This window comes from Mytilus edulis, chromosome 14 (genome assembly GCF_963676685.1).
Source record: "Mytilus edulis chromosome 14, xbMytEdul2.2, whole genome shotgun sequence".
Classification (NCBI taxonomy): domain Eukaryota; kingdom Metazoa; phylum Mollusca; class Bivalvia; order Mytilida; family Mytilidae; genus Mytilus; species Mytilus edulis.
The window spans coordinates 18,966,525-18,991,395 of NC_092357.1; the positions used below are offsets into that span (position 1 = coordinate 18,966,525).

The 24,871-nt window shown below is 31.7% G+C and overlaps 1 protein-coding gene across 8 annotated transcripts in view; it reads right to left on the reverse strand.

Annotated features, from left to right (window-relative positions):
- The window catches only part of LOC139503880 (sodium-driven chloride bicarbonate exchanger-like), a 64,937-nt gene that overhangs the window by 21,582 nt on the left and 18,484 nt on the right, over positions 1-24,871 (reverse strand). For 2 of the 8 annotated variants that reach the window (XM_071293855.1, XM_071293856.1), the window contains exons 6-10: positions 24,582-24,788; positions 22,577-22,639; positions 18,685-18,824; positions 11,300-11,356; positions 2,475-2,720 (exon numbers count right to left, since the gene is read on the reverse strand). In XM_071293855.1, coding sequence (XP_071149956.1) covers positions 2,475-2,720; positions 11,300-11,356; positions 18,685-18,824; positions 22,577-22,639; positions 24,582-24,788 — 713 coding nt within the window. The remainder of the gene's footprint in view (positions 1-2,474; positions 2,721-11,299; positions 11,357-18,684; positions 18,825-22,576; positions 22,640-24,581; positions 24,789-24,871) is intronic. The other 6 variants (XM_071293859.1, XM_071293861.1, XM_071293858.1 and 3 more) reach the window with 3 other exon arrangements.

The window sequence follows — 24,871 nt, forward strand, 5'->3', positions numbered from 1 at the left end:
CAAACATTGAGTTTAAATAACTGTATTACAAAACAAACCAAAAATTATGTTTTCAAACAGGAACTTTATGCATGAAAAACAGGTATTCAATATTTGCTGTGTACTTATAATCATCTGAGCAAAAAGTTTTTACAAATACATTTGTTGGAAATCCAGCAAACATTACAGCTGATTGCATTGAGTGTATAGCTAAAGGTAATATCTTTGGTTAGCTTGCTTGCTAGCCTGAACCCTGAAGTCATTATTATGTAAGGTAAACTACCCCCTTTTAAGAGGAGACTAGTCTGACAGATAACCAATCTATCTCTCTGTTGGACTAGGCTACTTTAAAAGGAAGGTAGTATACCTACCTAATAATGACTTTACGGTTCAGCTATCATGCAAGCTAACCAAAGATATTACCATTAGCTACCCACTCAATGCAATCGACTGTAATTGATGCTAATAGTCTGGGTTTTCTTTCTCCAACTTTGGTTTATGTCTGATGCATGTTCACAGGCAGGAAAGAGGGAAGGGGGAGGAGGGGTCCTGATTCAAAATCCCAGGCTTCAAAACATGAAATTCCAAGGTCCCGAATTTAAAAAAAAATAAAAATCCTGACATCTCAAACATTGAAAAAAGAAATACCAGATCACGAAAGAGTCAATCCTGAAATTAAAAACACCTGATCCTGAAGTCCCGAAAACAGTTCTGCGCCCCCTCCCTCAATAGTCAACATGGGAGAGACTCAATAATCACATTTACTAGCCAAAAAGTCAGTGTAAAAGTTTAATGTTGACTCTAAAAACTAGAGGGTCCAAGGACCCTGTGTCGCTCACCTGATATTTTTATTTACAATTGATGCATGATAAATGCAACTGTTGTACTGTCCTTTAGTTTCAGAGATATATTACTAAAAAGTGCATTTGAAACCTGTTTTATTTCAGCCATGTGGGCAGGCAGGGTCATCATACACAGTGGTCCCTGGATATCCTAGTGGTGATTTAAACCAAGTTTGTTTAAATTTGACAGTTGTTTCAAGGGAGAATTTTGTAAAATTTATCTAACGAGAAATGCAAAGTAATGAGAAAGTTGTGAAGTTGTTTTGTTGTTGCGCAACCCCCTGCTCCCCCTTTGCCAAAAAATACAAAAAGGTAATAAAAAATTATCATATAAGGGCAATCTATCCTATTAATGATTTCTGCAAAATTCAGTTGATTGTGCAAGGGTTGTATAGCCAGCTGAGGTCGTTAAAAACTCTCTTTTGTTGTTGCAGATAGATCTTGACCTGATAAACAATTTTACCACATGTCAGATTTGCTCTAAATGCTTTGGTTTTTGAGTGATAAGCCAAAAACTGCATTTTACCCCTATGTTCTATTTTTAGCCATGGCGGCCATCTTGGTTGGTTGGGCGGGTCATCGGACACAATTTTTAAACTAGATACCCGAATGATGATTGTGGCCAAGTTTGGTTTAATTTGGCCCATTAGTTTCAGAGGAGAAGATTTTTGTAAAAGATAACTAAGATTTACGAAAAAATGGTTAAAAATTGACTATAAAGGGCAATAACTCCTAAAGGGGTCAACAAACCATTTTGGTCATGTTGACTTATTTGTAGATCTTACTTTGCTGAACATTTTTGCTGTTACAGTTTATCTCTATCTATAATAATATTCAAGATAATAACCAAAAACAGCAAAATTTCCTTAAAATTACCAATTCAGGGGCAGCAACCTATCAACGGGTTGTCCGATTCATCTCAAAATTTCAGGGCAGATAGATCTTGACCTGATTAACAATTTTACCCCATGTCAGATTTGCTCTAAATGCTTTGGTTTTTGAGTTATAAGCCAAAAACTGCATTTTACCCCAATGTTCTATTTTTAGCCATGGCGGCCATCTTGGTTGGTTGGCCGGGTCACCGGACACAATTTTTAAACTAGATACCCCAATGATGATTGTGGCCAAGTTTGGTAAAAATTGGCCCAGTAGTTTCAGAGGAGAAGATTTTTGTAAAAGCTAACGACGGACGACGACGACGGACGACGACGACGGACGACGGACGCCAAGTGATGAGAAAAGCTCACTTGGCCCTTCGGGCCAGGTGAGCTAAAAAGCATCATGATTATCAGTTCAATACAAGCCAACAAAATATTTTTTTCTCTTTGATCTGACATGAATAAGCTTTTTCCAAATTTTATAAAATTGTATGAAGGTTTCACAAAGTTATTAAGATCTATAAACTTTGATCTGAAATTAAAACAGAATCAAAGATTCCTATGAAAGCGACACAAAAATTTGAGTAAACTTAGTAATCTTGAATTCTTGACCATTAATGAGTAATGTTAGTGGATTCCCTAGGCCTGTTGACATTCTAGTACATTGTAACTTACCTCGTCTGAGAACAGAGTAGCAATAGATCTGCCTATTTCATGGTAATGAGCCGAATTACTCATTGGACCGAGAAATACAAATATAAACTTTGTAACTTACCTCGTCAGAGAACAGAGTAGCAATAGATCTGCCTATTTCATGGTAATGAGCCGAATTGCCCATAGGACCAAGTAATACGAATATAAACTTTGTAGGAACAGGTACTTCTGTTAAATCAGCCATTACAGGCTTCAGCAATCGTATAAAAGCCACAATTTGATGATTGGTTAAAAAGTCTACTTCTCCAACCAGGATGTTAGCAGCCTCAGCACCGGGTGGAATTTTCTTCATGAAGTGGAGATTTAACTGAAAATAGACATTTGAAAATATATTTTTTTCTAATATTTGAAATATTTTCTGTCCTGGAAATATGAATTTCATCGTGACATGATATTTTGACAAGTCTTTAAGCATATCCATACAGCAAAGAAATTTTAATACTGGTATTTCAGGTTTCTTAAATGATATACTATGGGTTCATTTATTTTTCGTGGGTACTAATTTTCGTTGATTGAGGAAAACTTTTTTGTGGATATTAGAATTTGTTGTTTTCCAATAATCTGAATATAATCATACAACAATACAATTCATATTTTTGTTGCTAAACTTTTTTGGCTAAGTATAGTAGGAAAATGTTTGTACACACAGTCTTACCAAAATGCTGGCTGAGACAGCAATATCTTGGTATAACGTAACTGTGTAATAGATATACAAACCGAATATGTTTTTGTGTATACATGTATAAGCCAATCAAAATCAATCTGACAACAGAATGTTTAAACTGTTTATATATAGAAAGCATGAATTTTACCAATAAACAAATTATACATTCAAACCAAAAAAATATTTAAATGCTTTGCTTTTACAGAGTTCATAAAAAAAAAAAAGATGTAGTATGATTGGCAATGAGATAACCCTTCATAAGTGACAAAATTTTGAACACAGAAATTAACAACTTTCATTTCATTTTATGGCAGTCTCAACAGGCTTATAAGGTTTTGAACAAACTCTCCCTTCTTCAAATGTTAATTTAATAGGTTTTATCTTTTCCAGTTCAATTCTCTCTTGCAAACAACAGAATGCCAGTCAACAAAATCCTCAGGAAGAATAAATTCCGCTGATGTTTATCAACTTATGATGGAAATGCATGTAGAAAATTGCACATTTAAAGCCATATACAAAGTAGGTGAAGGCTTCTTCTAATGGGAAAATCAAATAACATCAAAAACCTATTAATATCCTTTAAATGAATGAAATCATCAATAATTAGGTGCAATTGATTTATTAATGGAGAAATAAGATCAAATTAAGTATATTAAGATGTGAAGAATTACTGACAGACATGAATTCTCTTTGTGGAAAATGTTTACTTAATATTAGAAAGATTGACTGATTGAAGTTTAGCACCACTTCCGGGTCTAAATATATAGATATCAATCATTTACTTTATAAGAACATTGGTAGTAATCTTTATTTTCTGTTTCTCAGCTTATGATTTATTGGAACTGCACATAACATTATATCAAGTGTCATCAGGAACTTAACAAAAGGGAGATAACCTATAAAACAGATGATTCTTGTAAACCAATATCCTTTTCTAAAAAACCAATTTAACAACTCAAAGTTGTTGGAATTCCTAACCAAACGAAGAAGATTTCAAATAAAAAAATTCAGACCATTGTAATTTAAAAGTTTCGTTTCATTGCAGCGATATAAGTAGAACTTAACTTGAGAGTACATAAACAAGTTTATGAAGCTTGAACAGACATGGATAAATAAATATGCTATCCTGTCACAAATCTAAAGTTGTCTGTTTTAAACCTCCTAATAGGAAATTTATCAGAAAGATTTTAACACATATTTATAACAAATTTTGACTATTCTCTTGATATGGGCTCTGTCGGATAGAAATCGACCTTATATAAGTGAATATCAATATATCTGTTATCCTAATTCCACTTTAAATAAAATCTCTATCAAAAGTCTTTAACTGTTTGAAATTTTGAGTTGTTTTAGGAACACTATAAAACAGACTAAAATTCATCTTGTAATTCAAATTTGAACATGTTGAATGCTCCTATAACCAATCAGAGTTGTATACATGTACATGTAAATGTGCACTTGCATAAGGTCGATTTCTATCCGACGCAGCTCATATTATATGTGTCAACCTTTCATTGTTTGACAGTCTACAATAATATCAAGGTAATATTCCCTTGATATTATGTCACCCTTCAGATTATCAGTCTACAATAATATCAAGGCAATATTCTCTTGATATTATGTCACCCTTCAGATTATCAGTCTACAATAATATCAAGGCTATATTCCCTTGATATTATGTCACCCTTCAGATTATCAGTCTACAATAATATCAAGGCAATATTCCCTTGATATTATGTCACCCTTCACAGATTATCAGTCTACAATAATATCAAGGCAATATTCCCTCGATATTATGTCACCCTTCACAGATTATCAGTCTACAATAATATCAAGGCAATATTCCCTTGATATTATGTCACCCTTCACAGATTATCAGTCTACAATAATATCAAGACAATATTCCCTTGATATTATGTCACCCTTCACAGATTATCAGTCTACAATAATATCAAGACAATATTCCCTTGATATTATGTCACCCTTCACAGATTATCAGTCTACAATAATATCAAGACAATATTCCCTTGATATTATGTCACCCTTCACAGATTATCAGTCTACAATAATATCAAGGCAATATTCCCTTGATATTATGTCACCCTTCACAGATTATCAGTCTACAATAATATCAAGGCAATATTCCCTCGATATTATGTCACCCTTCACAGATTATCAGTCTACAATAATATCAAGACAATATTCCCTTGATATTATGTCACCCTTCACAGATTATCAGTCTACAATAATATCAAGACAATATTCCCTTGATATTATGTCACCCTTCACAGATTATCAGTCTACAATAATATCAAGACAATATTCCCTTGATATTATGTCACCCTTCACAGATTATCAGTCTACAATAATATCAAGGTAATATTCCCTTGATATTATGTCACCCTTCACAGATTATCAGTCTACAATAATATCAAGACAATATTCCCTTGATATTATGTCACCCTTCAGATTATCAGTCTACAATAATATCAAGGTAATATTCCCTTGATATTATGTCACCCTTCACAGATTATCAGTCTACAATAATATCAAGGTAATATTCCCTTGATATTATGTCACCCTTCACAGATTATCAGTCTACAATAATATCAAGACAATATTCCCTTGATATTATGTCACCCTTCACAGATTATCAGTCTACAATAATATCAAGACAATATTCCCTTGATATTATGTCACCCTTCACAGATTATCAGTCTACAATAATATCAAGGTAATATTCCCTTGATATTATGTCACCCTTCACAGATTATCAGTCTACAATAATATCAAGACAATATTCCCTTGATATTATGTCACCCTTCACAGATTATCAGTCTACAATAATATCAAGGTAATATTCCCTTGATATTATGCCACCCTTCAGATTATCAGTTTACAATAATATCAAGGTAATATTCCCTTGATATTATGTCACCCTTCAGATTATCAGTCTACAATAATATCAAGGTAATATTCCCTTGATATTATGTCACCCTTCACAGATTATCAGTCTACAATAATATCAAGGTAATATTCCCTTGATATTATGTCACCCTTCACAGATTATCAGTCTACAATAATATCAAGGTAATATTCCCTTGATATTATGTCACCCTTCACAGATTATCAGTCTACAATAATATCAAGGTAATATTCCCTTAATATTATGCCACCCTTCAGATTATCAGTTTACAATAATATCAAGACAATATTCCCTTGATATTATGTCACCCTTCAGATTATCAGTCTACAATAATATCAAGGTAATATTCCCTTGATATTATGCCACCCTTCAGATTATCAGTTTACAATAATATCAAGGCAATATTCCCTTGATATTATGTCACCCTTCAGATTATCAGTCTACAATAATATCAAGGTAATATTCCCTTGATATTATGTCACCCTTCACAGATTATCAGTCTACAATAATATCAAGGTAATATTCCCTTGATATTATGTCACCCTTCAGATTATCAGTCTACAATAATATCAAGGTAATATTCCCTTGATATTATGTCACCCTTCACAGATTATCAGTCTACAATAATATCAAGACAATATTCCCTTGATATTATGTCACCCTTCACAGATTATCAGTCTACAATAATATCAAGGCTATATTCCCTCGATATTATGTCACCCTTCACAGATTATCAGTCTACAATAATATCAAGGCTATATTCCCTCGATATTATGTCACCCTTCACAGATTATCAGTCTACAATAATATCAAGGCTATATTCCCTCGATATTATGTCACCCTTCACAGATTATCAGTCTACAATAATATCAAGGTAATATTCCCTCGATATTATGTCACCCTTCACAGATTATCAGTCTACAATAATATCAAGGTAATATTCCCTTGATATTATGTCACCCTTCACAGATTATCAGTCTACAATAATATCAAGGCAATATTCCCTTGATATTATGTCACCCTTCACAGATTATCAGTCTACAATAATATCAAGACAATTTGCTACTACTATCAAAATATGCTGACATTTTTATCAATACAAGTTGTCCAATATCTGGTTCAGATGAAAGAGTTTGATTGAATCAGCAATAAAACGCTTCATTGATTATTAGATTCAGCCATTTCTAATTAATCTTATCTTCAACTAACTCACTCTTTCAGTAATCTAAATGACAAATTTATCTCGACTAAATGAAAATAACACTATTAATTCCTTGCTTCCGGGTTCGCTTTTCTGTGCATGACATATCCGGAACAGTCAAACACAAAATACGAAGACCAAGGTTGTACAAAACCTAAACACATGTCGCTGTATGACCAGACCAGACCAAAAGATTTAGCCAAATCATCTAAGGTCAACTTAAACTTAAAAGCTGGAATTTGTTTACTATATTTCAGTATGATGTAAAATTTAAATGGGGAACATGTCCATGGTACACAGATGCTGCCCCCATTTGCATACAACATTATAAAGGGACATAACTCATTAGAAACGTAAAAATGACACTACCAATATTCAATCTAAATCTGTGTTTTGTGGTAATCATGGTAATACGTATTGTGTGTGAAATGTATAACATTTGGTTGAGGCAAACTTAAGTTAAGAGAATTTTAACATAATTATATGAAAAATTCAGTAATTTTTCCATTTGTAAAGGGGCATAACTTTATAATGTTGATGCTATATATATTTTATTTGGCAATCGCCAATGGCAGTCAGCAGGGTTAAAGAACATCAGTTGTTCGACCTGTTAGTCAAATGCGTTTTGTTTAAATATACTTTTTCACTTTATTGGTCTTTTGGAAAATGTTGTTTGTGCTGTATTTAGACCCTTCTACAACGAAATTTGTTTTACATGCACACGTATAAAAATTGTGGTTTTTATCCAACGCAATCATAGGTTTGAACATAGTTTTCAATTTAGGCTTGTTTATACCTTTATATATATATATACATAATTTTTATATCCTACTGTATTAGAAGTTTTCACTGCAAGTTAGACATAAAATTGTTTAAATTTCATTGAGGGATTATAAAGGCTGGTGAATTTGAGTTGATGGATCATTCTCAAACGTGAATTCTTGATACATGTACATGTATTATAGTTTTAGTCTGGTTATTATCCAATCATAGGACAGAGGTAAAAACACACCAATCCTTACCTTTGTTCCTGTAGACCCCTAAAACATCACTGATATTATACAACCATAACACAATGGGGTGAAGAAAGGGAGACAATAAGAAATGTTAGAGCTATTTTCCTCATGCTTGTAGGTAAAATATTTTGTTTAGCTTGCTTGCTTTGTTTGTATAAATGTTTGCTCCAGCATTGTAACTAAGATTGACTTCTGCAATCAATAGAAAGGTGGGGCTTCAGCTTGTATACATTATACTCTGCATTATACTTTTAATGTTCATTAACATTCAAAAGTATAATGTATACTAGCTGAAGCCCCACCTATAAAATTTTGATTGCAGATGTCAATGGTAACTACATGAGTCAACATTTATGCAAACAAACATAAAAAGAAAGCCAACCAAAATTTTTAACTACAAGCATTAGGAAGTAGCTCTTCATATTCATAAAAGATTTTACTAAGTAATTAAATTCACTTTCTATATTTTTTTTTACATCAAAATTAACTGAAAACAACTTCAATCTTTTTCAAAAGTTTAAATTCAGAAAATTTGAAAAAAGTATCAATATAGAAGGACAAAACACTAATTAGTTAAAAAAAAACTAATAAAATGATCACAAACAAATATAGGAATCTGATGTTCAGTCATTTGTTGTTGTGGTTCATAAGTGTTTTTCATTTCTTGTTTTTTATCTAGATCAGACTGTTGGTTTCCCCATTTAAATGGTTTTACACTAGTTATTTTTGGAGCCCTATATAGCTTGCTGTTTGTTGTGAGCCATAAGGCTTTGTGTTGAAGACTATACTTTCACCAATAATGGTTTACTTTTATAAATTGTGACTTGGATGGAGAGTTGTCTCATTGGCACTCATACCACATCTTTAATTTACTTTGAAATGCGAAAATCTTGGAAAATGATTTTTTTCTGACCTCTTGGTGAATGCATCATCAATTGTACTCAAAATATCTATGATCTCAAGGGTTGATGTCATGAAAAATTTGATAATGAGACTACTGTTTACTAAATGAGTGCTCAGGATGAAAAGCTTTATTTGTTGCAATGGTATAGATAAAAGTTAGTGTTTCAAAACGACAAACTAAGTTTTAAAAACAACTATTGAACAAAATTAAAACTAACATAAAATAGTTATTTCATACATCTAAAAATAGGAATTTAATACATCTAAAAATAGGAATTTAATACATCTAAAAATAGGAATTTAATAATGTGCTGTAAGCTAAAACAAAATCACACTTCAGGTTCTAATCAAACCTTAAACAAAAACAGCTCTCTTTAGATGTAAACTTAACCAATAATTGAGTTAACAATGGAATTAGAGCTATTTTCCTAATGATTGTAGTGTAAAGTTTGATTGGTTGGCTTGCTTTGTTTGTATAAATGTTTGTTCAAACATTGTAATTAAGATTGACATCTGTCATCAATAGATAGGCGGGGCTTCAGCTTGTATACAGTATACTTATACATGCTTTTGGTTGTTAATCAATGTATATGCGTTGAAGCCCTGCCTTTCTATTTAGTGTAGATATCAATCTTAATTACAATGCTTGAGCAAACATTCATACAAGCAAGCAAATTAGCCAAACCTTTAATCTACAAGCATTAGGAAACTAGCTCTAAACATGGAATTAATATATATAAGTAACTGTGGTAATGGAATCATTCACATTGACTAAGCCCTAAATTAAACAATTCCTAAGTACCATAGTTAGAGTGGTTGAAGAAGAATCCCATGTTATAATGTAGTGTGCTGGAGTATGACAGAACTAGCACCACTTTGTTTTTGTAATATCAAGTTTTTCTTTAATGTTGATGATAAGTCTGTTATAATATGTATGGCTGTTATTTATTTTTGAAGTGAATCTGTGAACTCATTTTTGAACGTTGCAAAAGGTCTGAAAGTTGGCAGGTCTAAAAGATGAGAATTGTTACAAAAAATTATTTGTATAGACCAATATTTAACAACGGTCAATTGAAAGCTCTTTAAATTTAATAGGAACTTTAATTTAACTGATATTGTAGTAACTTTTAAATATTGTACCTATATTACAATGGGACATAATTTAAACTATGACATTCAGCATTGTAACATAGATTATCTCCCTTGAATAAGTACAGTATGCACTTAGAATATTGTGTTGGTTCAAATTATTGAACTTTTGCACAATCAACCAATTATTGATTATCCCAATATTCAGTAAGGACAACTAATTGATCAAAAGATTAGTCTTTCCTTCAAAGAATTGATTATTGGAAATAAGTGTAACAGCCTTTCACCAGACTTGATTATCTATAGTCAGTAAAATTATCTATTGGGAATCTTCCTTGCTATCAATTCTACCATTGTCTACCCAGTGATTAATTTGTTCGCTAAGCTAATGTTCAGTGGCAAGTATTTCATGCATTTTAAGGACTAGAGTAAATCAATTATAAATACAATACAGCGATTCACCTGGGATGAAGGTTGTAAAATCTAAATTGCTCCTGGAAAAGTGGGTATGCTGTATTGGAGTAGAATTCTTTTCTCCTAATAGAGTACTTTTAAAAGGTCCCTTTAAAGAGTTGTGTTGCAAGGTTTACCAATTTTGAATCGGGATTTTAATTCTTTTAATCTCAACAGACAAAAATGCTGCATAAGATACATATTAGACAACCTATATTGTGAACTTGTGTTGCATTCACATTTAATGCACTTTATTTTATATTTCAGACAGTCACTGAAACATTTTTCAAATTGTTAACAAAAACACAGATTATATTCACACTTTAAACTAACTTACTGTATAAATAGATTTAATGCATTTTTCTCTCTCTTTCTTTCACCAAAAATGTAATATCGAAGACAAACTTATAATATTTCATTTTTGGTAAGTCTTTAATAATCACCAGGCCTATAAGTGTGAATATAAAATGTATTTGGAAACATTTTGAAAACCGTAAAGATTCTGCATAAATGTTAACATGAATGCAACAGTACGACTATGGTACTAGGAAGTGGGCGTAGCAGAGTACTAAATATATAAAAATAATGTACTAAATATTGAACTTTCCATTCATAATAAACCATGCGGTCTTACCTCGCTGTGAGGAATACTATGTACACTACTGTGTGCACTTGATAAACTCTCATCCACCTTTAAATTAACAATTTGGATCATTGTGAGCAGACATTTTGATAGTTACTTTGTTATTAGTAGAACAGTACAGCATTTGAAGATTTGAGGCATCAATCAGTAATTTCATTGCTGTAAACAAGGTTTACTAGTAACCTTATAACTGTATAATCTGTCGGCAGTAAAATAAATTTGCAACCATCAAATCACCAACTGATTCATACAAATCTTCAAATACGGGTACATTACTGTTGTCAACTCTCATGCAACTGAAAAAAATGAAAATTTCAAAATCGTTTTCATGATGTTTGGGCTTTCATGTATAATTTTGCTGTATTAACACTTGATGATCACGAGAATTTAATTGTTATTCAATTAAAATGAACTTTACAACCAGTGTTGTTTTAGAACAAAACTAGAGGCTCTAAAGAGCCTGTGTCGCTCACCTTGGTCTATGTGCATATTAAACAAAGGACACAAATGGATTCATGACAAAATTGTATTTTGGTGATGGTGATGTGTTTGAAGTTCTTACTTTAGTGAACGATTTTGCTTCTTACAATTATATCTATAATGAACTTTGCCCATTAGTAACAGAGAACTATATTTGGTAAAAATTTACATAAATTTACCAAATTAATGAAGATTGTTAAAAATTGACTATAAAGGGCAATAACTCCTTAAGGGGTCAACTGACCATTTTGATCATGTTGACTTATTTGTAGATCTTACTTTGCTGAACATTATTGCTGTTTACAGTTTATCTCTATCTATAATAATATTCAAGATAATAACCAAAAACAGCAAAATTTCCTCAAAATTACCAATTCAGGGGCAGCAACCCAACAACGGGTTGACCTATTCAACTGAAAATTTCAGTGCAGATAGATCTTGACCTGATAAACATTTTTATCCCATGTCAGATTTCCTCAAAATGCTTTGGTTTTTGAGTTATAAGCCAAAAACTGCATTTTACCCCTATGTTCTATTTTTAGCCGTGGCGGCCATCTTGGTTGGTTGACCAGGTCACGACACACATTTTTAAAACTAGACACCCCACAGATGATTGTGGCCAAGTTTGGATTAATTTGGCCCAGTAGTTTCAGAGGAGAAGATTTTTGTAAAAGATTACTTTAATTTACGAAAAATGGTTAAAAATTGACTATAAAGGTCAATAACTCCTAAACCGGTCAACTGACCATTTTGGTCATGTTGACTTATTTGTAGATCTTACTTTGCTGAACATTATTGCTGTTTACAGTTTATCTCTATCTATAATAGTATTCAAGATAATAACCAAAAACAGCAAAATTTCCTCAAAATTACCAATTCAGGGGCAGCAACCCAACAACGGGTTGACCGATTCATCTGAAAATTTCAGGGCAGATAGATCTAGACCTGATAAATATTTTTACCCCATGTCAGATTTGCTCTAAATGCTTTGGTTTTTGAGTTATAAGCCAAAAACTGCATTTTACCCCTATGTTCTATTTTTAGCCGTGGCGGCCATCTTGGTTGGTTGACCGGGTCACGCCACACATTTTTTAAACTAGATACCCCAATGATGATTGTGGCCAAGTTTGGTTTGATTTGGCCCAGTAGTTTCAGAGGAGAAGATTTTTGTAAAAGTTAACGACGACGGACGACGACGACTATATAGTAAGGGAGACAACTTTAAATTATCTCCCTTTGAACGTATTCCTAATGAATGACTACTTATTGTCTTCACTGGGTAATTTTGTCAAGAATATAACCACTCTTTATAATGAATATCTTCATGTTCCACAATCGGTATTTCTAATCTTGCATGGGCTTCTTGATTTTACCAACACTTTGAACAGTAATTAAGGTGGTACCTAACACTACAGGGAGATAACTCTGTAAAATCAGCAGAACGTTTTAATGACATTGTGTTCTTAAGGGAATATTAAGCTTCTCAATGATCAAAATGAGTGTTTGTCAAACTGCTATATAACCAGTGAAATTTTTCTGATTAAACAGTTGGTTCAACTTTTTTGATTTTTTTTTATATTTTTGTCAAAGGGTCAAAGTAAATACTTTCTCAAAATTTTAAGAAAATTAAACAAGCTAAATTAATTTTAGTTCATGTGTTAGGTACCACCTTAACACTTCCATTCTTACAGCTTGTTAAACATTGTCTACAAAAAACTTTACATTGTTGGGAGAAAGCTGGTCTCTTCTCTTTCTTTTAATTTCAAGAAACCACAAACCTGTAATTTGTATCCAAATGTTATGATAACCAGTTCTGAACATTTCATATAATAAATAATACCACATTAAAAGCAATAATTTGTCATTGAAAAATATCCTGCCCTGCCATAGATTGTACCAGTGATACTGCACATATACATACAAAATAACATAAAAATACTATACTAAACAACATATTTTGAGGAATTTCTTAAAATCTTTTAAAACCAAGGGTTTAGCTCCAAAAAGAAAAGAATAAAGAAAAAAGAAAAATAAAGCACACTTAAAAGTCCTAATCAAACGTTAATCTTTTCTACCAAACAGAGATTGTGATAAATGTGAAAACTCTAGACTTTTTTTTTTATCCCAAAGCCAAAGCAAAAGTGATGCCCTTTTAAAAATATTCTCCAATAGCACTTTCTAGTAAAAGATTTGAACTGACTTGAAAAAAATCAAACAAACAAAAATAAAGTTGTATTGCAAAGAGGTGTCCCTTGCGTTGCTAAGTATTTATCTAAAGCCACATCAATACTCTATAATAGAATATAGTTCAATTTGTTAACACACCTACAGATGAGTAAAATGGTAGAATCAGAATATGTTTATTTTAAAGTTGTAAATATCAGAATAGCAAACTATAAATAGAGAGGGATTACATTTGTATCGTAAGAGCCTATACATACTACTAACTATTAAATGTTACATGCAAAATACAGATCCTGTGCTCAGGTTTTGTTTTCAAAGATCTGACAGTGCTGTACATGTAAACTCCTTTCTGTAGTCATACCTTTTCCAAATCATCAATACTTCTATACTAAGCAAAAATTACACCCATAAGAGGGTCAAAATTATGACAATTACATGTAATAACAACAATGTTTTCCAAAGAAAGTTTATGCATGGTGGTACCTGCTGTATCCTTTTACTCTATGTAAACTTCCTTCTTTCAAAAGTCATGTGACATTAATCCATCCAACGTAAAAACACTGAGTCTTGTCGACGTCATATCTATTGAAACCATTTTAGGCATATCATTTTTTTTTAACAGAATGTAGAACTATAAGCCTTGTCAGATCTTTGTAAAGGAAGCACATTGGACATTGGATCTGTATCTTAATCAGAACATGTTAACATGTAGGCATTTTTACTTCATGAAACAGAAGTGTCAGTCGGTATATATATTACATGACAAAAAAAGTCATGTACTTAGAAAAAGAGATCTAAACAACCTGAAGGATATAGTATTTGAAGGGTTCAATCACTATATTATTTATTATAGGACTGTCTCAAAATGTAAAAATCTTGTATTCCAAAATAACTGTATATGTATGCATTTGTTATGTCAATTTGATAATCTTTTATTGAATTTAACAATCAAATTTCAAATTATCAAAAACTTATAGCTAATTAATCTTAAATTTTGAGACATTCTTAAATTATAATTAAGTTAACATTGTGTAACAGCACTGGATTTTCACTGTATTTTCTTTCAAAATTTCCTACAAACTAATGTAATTCAGAAAACAAGAGTGCATACACTGAAATGTCTCGACTTCTTTACTAATCATTGATATTATGTTGATACTCCTAAATATAAAGCTTTATTACAACTGTCACATAAACTTAACATTAACCAAGAAAACTAAACATTGATCAATGAACCATGAAAATAAGATCAAGGTCAGATGAACCATGCCAGGCAGACATGTACAGCTAACAATGCTTCCATACAACAAATATAGTTGACCTATTGCTTGTAGTTTAAGAAAAATAGACCAAAACACAAAAACTTAACACTGAGCAATGAACCGTGAAAACCAGGTCATGGTCAAATAAAACCTGCACGACTGACATATAGATTATAAAATATTTCCATACACTAAATATAGTTGACCTATGACATAAAGTATAAGATAAAAAGACCAAAACTCAAAAACTTAACTTTGACCACTGAACCATGAAAATGAGGTCAAGGTCAGATGACATCTTCCCGCTAGAAATGTACATCTCACAATCATTCAATACAACAAATATAGTAAACCTATTGCATAAGGTATGAGAAAAACAGACCAAAACACAAAAACTTAACTATAACCACTGAACCATGAAAATGAGGTCAAGGTCAGATGACACCTGCCAGTTGGACATGTACACCTTACAGTCTTTCCATACACCGAATATACTAGACCTAATGCATATAGTATCTGAGATATGAACTTGACCACCAAACCTTAACCTTGTTCACTGATCCATGAAATGAGGTCGAGGTCAAGTGAAAACTGTCTGACGGGCATGAGGACCTTGCAAGGTATGCACATACCAAATATATTTATCCTATTACTTAAAGTGAGAGAGAATTCAACATTACAAAAAATCTGAACTTTTTTTTCAAGTGGTCACTGAACCATGAAAATGAGGTCAAGGACAATGGACATGTGACTGACGGAAACTTCTTAACATGAGGCATCTATATACAAAATGTGGAGCATCCAGGTATTTCACCTTCTAAAATATATAGCTTTCAAGAAGTATGCTAACACCGCCGCCGGATAACTATCCCTATGTCGAGCTTTCTGCAACAAAAGTTGCAGGCTCGACAAAAATGGTATTAAAAAGTAAACTGACACTCTGAAAATGACATTTTCTTCAAAAAAGTCTTGGATTTACATCAGCACTTCACAACACATTAAAGATGGTGGTTCATTATTTCTGCTGGCCATCAATCAATGAATCAATGAATAATAGAAAGAAAAATTCTAAGCAATGACCAAATCAAAATGTTGTTATAGATTTCATATCATTTCATTTTAAGAAAAGTTGTGATAAAGTGAAATTGTATTGTGCTTTGCATGAAATAATTGACTGGTCTGTCTTTTTTTAGGACAGAATAATTAATTTTAAGTTTAATAGCGAAAATTATCTTATCTCTTTAAATCTGATTAAATATTTATACAAGAACTATTTTTATTATTAACATCATTACTATTTTCATGATTTGTACATCACAGCAAAGATTAAGATACAAATTTTTTTCAAATTTTACCAGAATTAATGATAGTTTTTTTGTTTAAACTTAAAACCAATGAATGTAATAATGTTATTTTCATTTAGCAAGTCACCTTATTTCAGGCAAAGCAACACAATAGGACTACCTCCTTCATAACAGCAGATCTAACATGAATATGTTGAAGAGTAAACATAATCCTGATGTATGAGGGTTTGGATGGGGTTAAATGATTAAAGAATAATGCCCTTAAAAAATGAAGATTAGAGAATAACGGGCAAAAAAAAATGAAGATTAGAGAAATGCGTAGTCTAATTTTTTGAAGATTAGAGAAAAAAAGGGTGAAAAGGGTGTTTACAGAATAACAGACCCCCCATCCAGACCCTCATGTATAATTTGTCAAAAAAATTATGTCAATAGTTGTCCCAAGAGAGGCAAAAAAAAGTATTTTCCCTTTAGAAACTTGTATATTAATACTTTTCCCTTGAGAAATATTAAGTATTCATTAAGTATTCATGATATAGCTTATTTTAAAAAGTTGACCACATGATTTTGGATCTTACTTTTGCCACATGGTTCTGGTTCCTTTTTTAAGATTGGCTTATAATTGTGGACCTTGGTTTAGTTTGTAACATAAATTTTATATGCAGTTTAAATTTACCACATAGTTTTGTACCTCATTTAAGTTTTCCACATGATTATAGTCCTTTTAAGATTGCCAAATGAATTTTGTCATTGTTTATGTTTGTCACAAGATTACTTTTCTAAACTTGTCAAAGAGTTATGGTCCTTGTATCAGTTTCCCATATGATTTCGATTCTAAACCACATGGTTTTGGTCCTTGTTAAAGTTTGACACCCGATTATGGTCCTTTTCTAAGTTTGTCATATTACAATTTGCCCTTTATTTCTGAACATTGTCTTTTTTTTGGTTTTAAGATTGATCATTTATGATTCTATGTGGACTATGTTCACTCGATGCTTGACCTGCTGTTGTGAAGTATGTAAATATAATGATGGTGATGAAACACAGTGAATTCTTGTTATTTTTCGCTGATCACACATATGTTACCTTGCAGATATAATATCATTTTTCTACCCACCTTTGAACTCAACTAGAACAAATATAAAATGAAAAAGTAACATCAACATCAACATGTACAAATAATAAAACAGTTACCCAAAAAGGCTCCTGACAAAATGAATAAAAACAAGATTTTACAACATGAACTTCTATCAAACAAGGTAAATAATGTTTAGATTTTGAATAATATTTGTTTCCCCTTCACAGTAGCCAGTCCTTCAAGTAAAATGTAAGATATTTATGTCAGATTATGATGTATTCACAAGCTTAGCATGCACAATGTTTCTCTTTCAGCTTATTTCTTTGCAGTTGAGACAAAAACTATGAGAATTCCACACTTAATTCTGACAATAAAATAGTTTCAAAAATGTTGCACAATGAATCTTGTCTATGATGAAAATTAAAATTGGTCTTTATGAATGTATACCAGGTAAAACAATCTTTTTTAAAAGCTATATTACAGACTGGTGAAAGGGAAACAGATATCATTTTACAAAGTTACAATGATAAAACAAATCCCTAAATTATTTAAAAGTACAGTAAAACCTGCTTTAAGAGACCACCTGTAATAAGCAATAACCTGTGTTAAAAGACCACCAATTTTAGATCTCTCTGTAGTATAATATATATAAATCAAACCTGTATTAAAAGACCACCTTTCTTTAATAAGAGACCTGTTTTTTGCTCTCCCTTAAGTGGTATCTTAAAACAGGTTTGACTGTATATGCATTGAATATTTTGAGTCCATTTGTAAATTCTGCACACGGAGCTAATGATGAAGTAAGCATGCTGTATGTACTTCTTTAATCTTCATAATGAACTTAATAGACAATATTTAAACACCTCAGACCAGACACTGCTAGTATATATCAATTGTTTATACAATCAATAGCACAGTTCTATAATATTATTATAGTGAAAAAACACTCAAGATTTTCAAATAACTTGAATATTCGATAGAAAAGGCTAGAAGCTCTGAAAAAGCACTGTTGTCAGCCTTTAGTTCTTGCTTCAAAAACAAAGGATTCATAATTTATAAGCTAAATGTTACCTTTCCAGTTGACGAAGGGCCCTCTGAGTCATCTTCACTAGGAGCTAACGAGCCTGGCATAGTCCCTGAGGCCTCTAATCTATGACTGCTCTGAGCACGTCCAAAGTTTGGAGTTGTTTTGGCAGTGGACAAACTATTTGCTATAGGAGAAAAAATATTTCAAAATTAATTTGTTTTCCTTTGTTGTTGAAAGCATTAAACATGTTAAATAATATATAGAGATTGGTCAAGTTATTAGTATCCATTTCATTTATTTGTAAAAGGTTATGTACTCCTTATCATGCTGATGAGGAACAGCCAATATGATTGACAACAAAATCAACATCAACTAATCAACACAACCGATGAATTGAATAAACTTTGCATTGACTATAGGCTACTCAACTCTGTCACACTTAAAATGTGTCATCCTTTGCCAAAAAATCTAAAACTAGAAACAAGGTTGGTACATTGAATATTGATTAATCTTACTCTCAAAATGATAACACAACAGGAATCCAATCAATTATTCTTATATTGTCATCAATTCTCATAGATTTGCAAATTGAAATATCCAACGTTTAATTCAACTTCTATAGTAAACCAAAGATTTAAAATCAACAACCTATTGCTTCTGGACTCAAAATTTCAAAACATTTTTTTTCTTCAAAGAATGTATATGGATTCAATGTCTGGACTAAAGATTTAGGCAGTGCAGAAATCAACAAAACTTGGTGTGAATGTTAAAGATAGAAAGAAGTTTTACAGGACACATTGAACAACTTATTATTGCTTAAATTATTAGGTGACTGGTCAAATATGCTTTCACTTCTCCTATCAGGAAGCTATATTGCAATTTGTGTAAGGATTATTTTGGGGTGAGGCCAAAGATGTAGTTTCACATGATAATATATTCTAGGTAATAACCCCAAAATGTTGTTACAATTTCAGTCATACCAACTTGAAATTGCTTACGTCCTTATCTTTTGCTGGTGTGTATCCAGGATTTTTTTGGGTTGGGGCCTGGCAAGCAAAAGAGTTTGCAGTGATACATGTAACAAGTCTTTGCATTTATGAAATATGAATCTCTATTAGGGGGACTTGGGCCTGACAAACCTACCCCCACCTATCCCCTTAATCAGTCTCTGCTTTGATCTATAGTGAGTAGTTGTCTCATAAGCAATCCTATCAATATTATACACACTTTGTATAGAATGTTAAATTTAAATATTATAATGTTTTATCTGCTCCAAATTGCATTTCTTTTTCAATTTTGGACAACAAAAAATAACAGCATAATACTTTTTTTTAGTATTAATAGCTAATACAGCCAATAACTATTAAGCTTGTAGCTATATTCTGGTTTTAATGAGAGCACTTTTATCAATATAAACAGAACTGCACATGCTGAAATGTCTTGCCAGCTGCTTAAACAGTCATAGAGTTATACATGTGTGTCAACAGTTTTTGAGAAAATGGTCTTATTAAATATACTCTTATAAACTTTATAAAATTAGTAAATCCCAACTTGGCTGTCTGGATAAGCCATCATATGTCTTATATTCTGACACTTTCAACACATGTCCCTCGGTGGAAGTGAATGCCAAATCCTGAAAGCATTATTTTTGCAGATACAGAAAATTTGCCAAACTTCAAAAGTTGGTACCCTGTATACATGAAAATTAAAGGAGCCATAATTATGAGTGTTCCAAGCTTTATAACATACCATGTGCTGAATCTTAGGCAAATTACCCTCTTTTCCATATATATGAAAATTAAATGGGATTTCTTCTGTTTCCAAATAACCCTATAAACATGCAGGATAACCAGAGAAAATAGGGATAATATATATATAGGATGCTTAAAAATTCCAGGACCATAAATTTTTTAAGGGAGGTGTCCCAACAACTTGTAAAAAGTTCTGGGCCCTTGTTAAAACTTAACTCAGTACTCAGGGTACTAAATGTTTGCTTGACACTCCATATCCATAATTTTGATTAATTGTTTTCTCAGTCTGAGTATGATAAGTGTTCTCCAGGAAATGTCAGACCTGTTTTTTTCTCTCTGCATTGCTACCTATTAGCTTTAGATATTAAAACACTGGTTATGTTCACTTTGTATTTTCCCTCCAATGTAACTGATATAGGGCATATTTCAACTATTAGTGTTCCCACTTATTATTCTTGTGATGTGAAAACATTCCTGTGTGCCATGCCAATTTTTAAACTGTGACATGCCTTTTATTATTCAGGGAAATCTGTATATCTTTTGCCAGACATCTTGACAAATGAAGCACTATTAAAAAATATTTTCAGCAGCTTTTAATGGATTTCTTGCTAATTGTCCATCATTGATGATTATCCAAAATAGGTACTAATACAATCTGATGTGGGGTATACATCAATAAGACTCATTTAATTAATTATTTCATATGCTTGATGTAACTCATTTGAATCTAGATTCACCAGGGGTAACACTACCACGGTTGTAACAAGTCATGCTAAACAAGTCATATTCTATAAACATGATAAATAGACAGTAGAATGCATAAGTTAGAAACAAAGATGGGAAGTAAGAATTTCTCAGTTAGAAAGAAAACATCTTAAAAGTTGTGATTTTTCAATCATTATTTTCAAAGTCAAATTCAGGTAACACTGTAAACCAACTTATTTTCGTGGATACTTAATCAGTTTCTAACCTAGAACAAGATTAAAGCTGTAACGTACACAATAAAGATCAAAACGAGCATTTTGAACCTATTGCTCAACCTCAGGCAGAGGTACATGTTGATTAAGCATTAAACTTCTTCTAGTATATATGTTCCAGACCATATGAGTATTTGGACCGTACGCGTACGGTCCGGACCGTATGCGTATACTCGTACGGTCCGACCATACGCGTACGGTCGGACCGTATGAGTATACGCGTACGGTCCAGCTGACCAGAGATGTTTTGAGATCATATGGGTTAATCTTTAAACAAACATTTATCAAAATCTTTATTTTTAGTTATATACAAATTGTTATTATTACAAATAGATGGATGAAGTAAATAAGCGAACAATTGACATTAAATATTTGTTTAATTGTATATCTGAATCCTATTTTGTTACTCTGGCCCAAGGTGACACTAGTCTTGCTACCACAAGGAACGTCATATTTTTTTTTTACATTAACATGTTTTGTTCATGCATGTTCCTTTGCATATGCATTTTTTTGTAAAGTTCCTAAATATTCTATAACAATTGTCCTCCCACATTATGTTTACTTCCGATAACTTCAATTTCAATGAGCATACTGGGCTGCGATTAATGAATTACTGACATGCTAAATACAGGAGATTAACAGATTTTAATAAGCGTGATTTTTTTTAAATAGTTAAAGTATTAAGTTTTTATTTCAATTACTATTGAACTTTTTATATTAGTTTGAGATATAAGTTATGTTGATCTGTTATATACATTTGTATCTAATAAACTTGACCAACTTCTTAATATAAGTCAGACCGTACGCGTACGGTCCGACCGTATACGTATTTTGAAAAAGTACGCATACGGTCCAGACCGTACGCGTACGGTCCAAATACTCATACGGTCTGGAACATATATATACTTTGACTGAAATTTCATTTTGACAATTTTCTAATTTTCTTGATCATGTTGATGGATACAAGCTTAAGGGAAGATCAAAGTGTTACATTTTGTCTATCTTGCAGAAGTTGCCACTAAACATCAGTTTACAGTATAACCTACTAGTTTGAACTATATCAGACTGCATGTACTGATGGTGCAGCAAAGTAAAGTGTCGAAAAAAATGTCTATCGATCGATAACTTTCTTCAGATTTTTTCCTTTCTAACTGAGAAATTCTTACTATACTTGTACCATGATTCCATTGGGATGGAGAACCTATTACCTTTGTATTTGTCAAGTCTTACAGCAGTCTGGGATTTGGGAATTTGGGAATTTTTCAGACGTCCTGTAAACAAATATGAATTCTATTCGTCAATATAATACGTTTATCATTTTCTAACCTTTGTACATGTTGTGTACACATTAATATTATAATATTATACAACATTAAAAAGTGTACACAACATATACCCCAAGCTCCGATGGAGTTTTCAGATTATTTGTTCACTTTATATATATATAATTTAACCTGAATGTTTAAATCTGATGTTTTCAAAACTAATCCATAAAGATCAGAGGCTCTTGGATTGAAAACAGAAATATTCAAATCTTTAAAGAGTTTAATTCATCATGAATATTATTTTTTTTAGAAAAGTCCTTTGCTAGGTAAACTACCTGTAGTTTTTAAATTTTTTATTTTTTTTTTAGCCTTTTCAAAAAATTTCTCCACATATATTTTATAAGGTATAATCTGAAAACTCCAAACCAACAGATATCACTCTGGGCTGGACACCAGGCTGTGTACCTAGGTCAAAGGTCACAAATTAGTTTTACATTTTCAACTGTAACAAAAAATGGTTTGAATCAAGTAATGAGGTTTTGGATATAAATTGAAGTGGTAAACTATTTATATGTACATATAACAAAAGGCAACAAACCATTGTATCAGTTGAAAATCTATTAAACTCATACAAATCTTACAACATACACATTCATAAAACATACAAATTTAATATATCTAAATTATTCAAAAACTAAATTATGCAACTTCAATTAAATTCTAAACAATAACATGCCATCTCATTATATCATCTAAGAGACTAAAAAATCTAATGATAATGTCAATGGTGGTATATAACTTGAAACCCCAATGAGGGGTCTCTGTATGGCCAAAAATTTAAAATGAATAAGCAAATATGATTTTAAACTAGTGCATTAAAATCAACAAAATTGAAATAATTGGTTCACAACCTATAGCATAGGGGGAGTTGGGGACAATTTCAGGTGGAGTTAAGGATGTACTTAGGTGATCTAAGGTAAAATCAAATAAATTGAGAACTCCAAATTTATAATGTAAGCTGGAAGAGTAAAAAATAAGCTAAAAATATTGATAGGTAATGGAGCTCCTTCTTGAGATTTGATTTATAAAATATGGCGGGAAAAGGCTGACTCTGACTTTTACCTTATATTTGCATTAGTATTATTTTGGTCTCAAATAAACAGAAGGAAAATCAAGAATCTGCTTAAAATTTGTCAAATGACCTTTTATGAGCTAACACATCTTATGTTAAAAGATAAGTGTTATGGGACAAAATATTTTACCTTCTATCATATGGAAAAACACCAAGGAGTCCGAACATTTGACACTTATTTCAAAACCTCACCTAAGTTCATCCTTAACTCTTGACAAACATTGATTTAACTTGGTTTAGATATTTGAATAGTGAATTTGACTGGTCAAATCAGAGTTTGTACCAAAATTAAAATTAAGCAGAAAACCCTGAAAGTAGTAAATCAATGTTTATTTGCTACAACAATATTTTGGTAGAGCAATCAGCTATAAGAAATCTTTTAAAAGCAAACTTAGTTCCCATAAAATATGTTTTCCCAAAAAATAAAGAGAATTTAGACATTTCCATGAGTAAACTTTATTTTTTTCTTCAAAATAAGAAAGGAAACAAATATTTAAAATAGGTGTTACTGAAACAAATAATATCCCTAAATGTTCTTTTATCTTTGTTGAATATTTTAGTTGTGCCTTTTAATACTTGTTGAAGTTGCAGTAATCATTTTACAAGAAATAATATAAATAGAAATTCTTCTATATTTTTTTCATTAATTTAACAGAAAATGAAACTGTCCCATAACTCCCCAATTGACTAACTAGTTGCTTTCGCAAAACACAAAAATACAATCAAATTTAAAAAAAAAAATGTAAAACTTAACTTTTATTCCACAGTTGCTTTAACAAATCGCTAAAATACAATCGTATATAATATAAAACTAACCATTATTATGCAATGCAGGTGCAGAAAACTTTTTCCCAATGTCAGCAAGTGATCGTATGATAGGTAAATGGAATCGACCACTATTGCCGTCCTCGTGGTGTTTTTTCTGATACTGATGGTGATGTCTTAAATACAAAGTGTCGAGAACTTTATCTTTTAAATTTTCTTCCAGCTGTTTTGCTGCTATTAAGTTATCAACCAGCATGTCTAAAAAATAAGTAAATTTGGAGATTTATGATAGATCAGGTGGCTTTTTTCTAAGCACAACTTCTTGGGCATGTTTTTTCAGT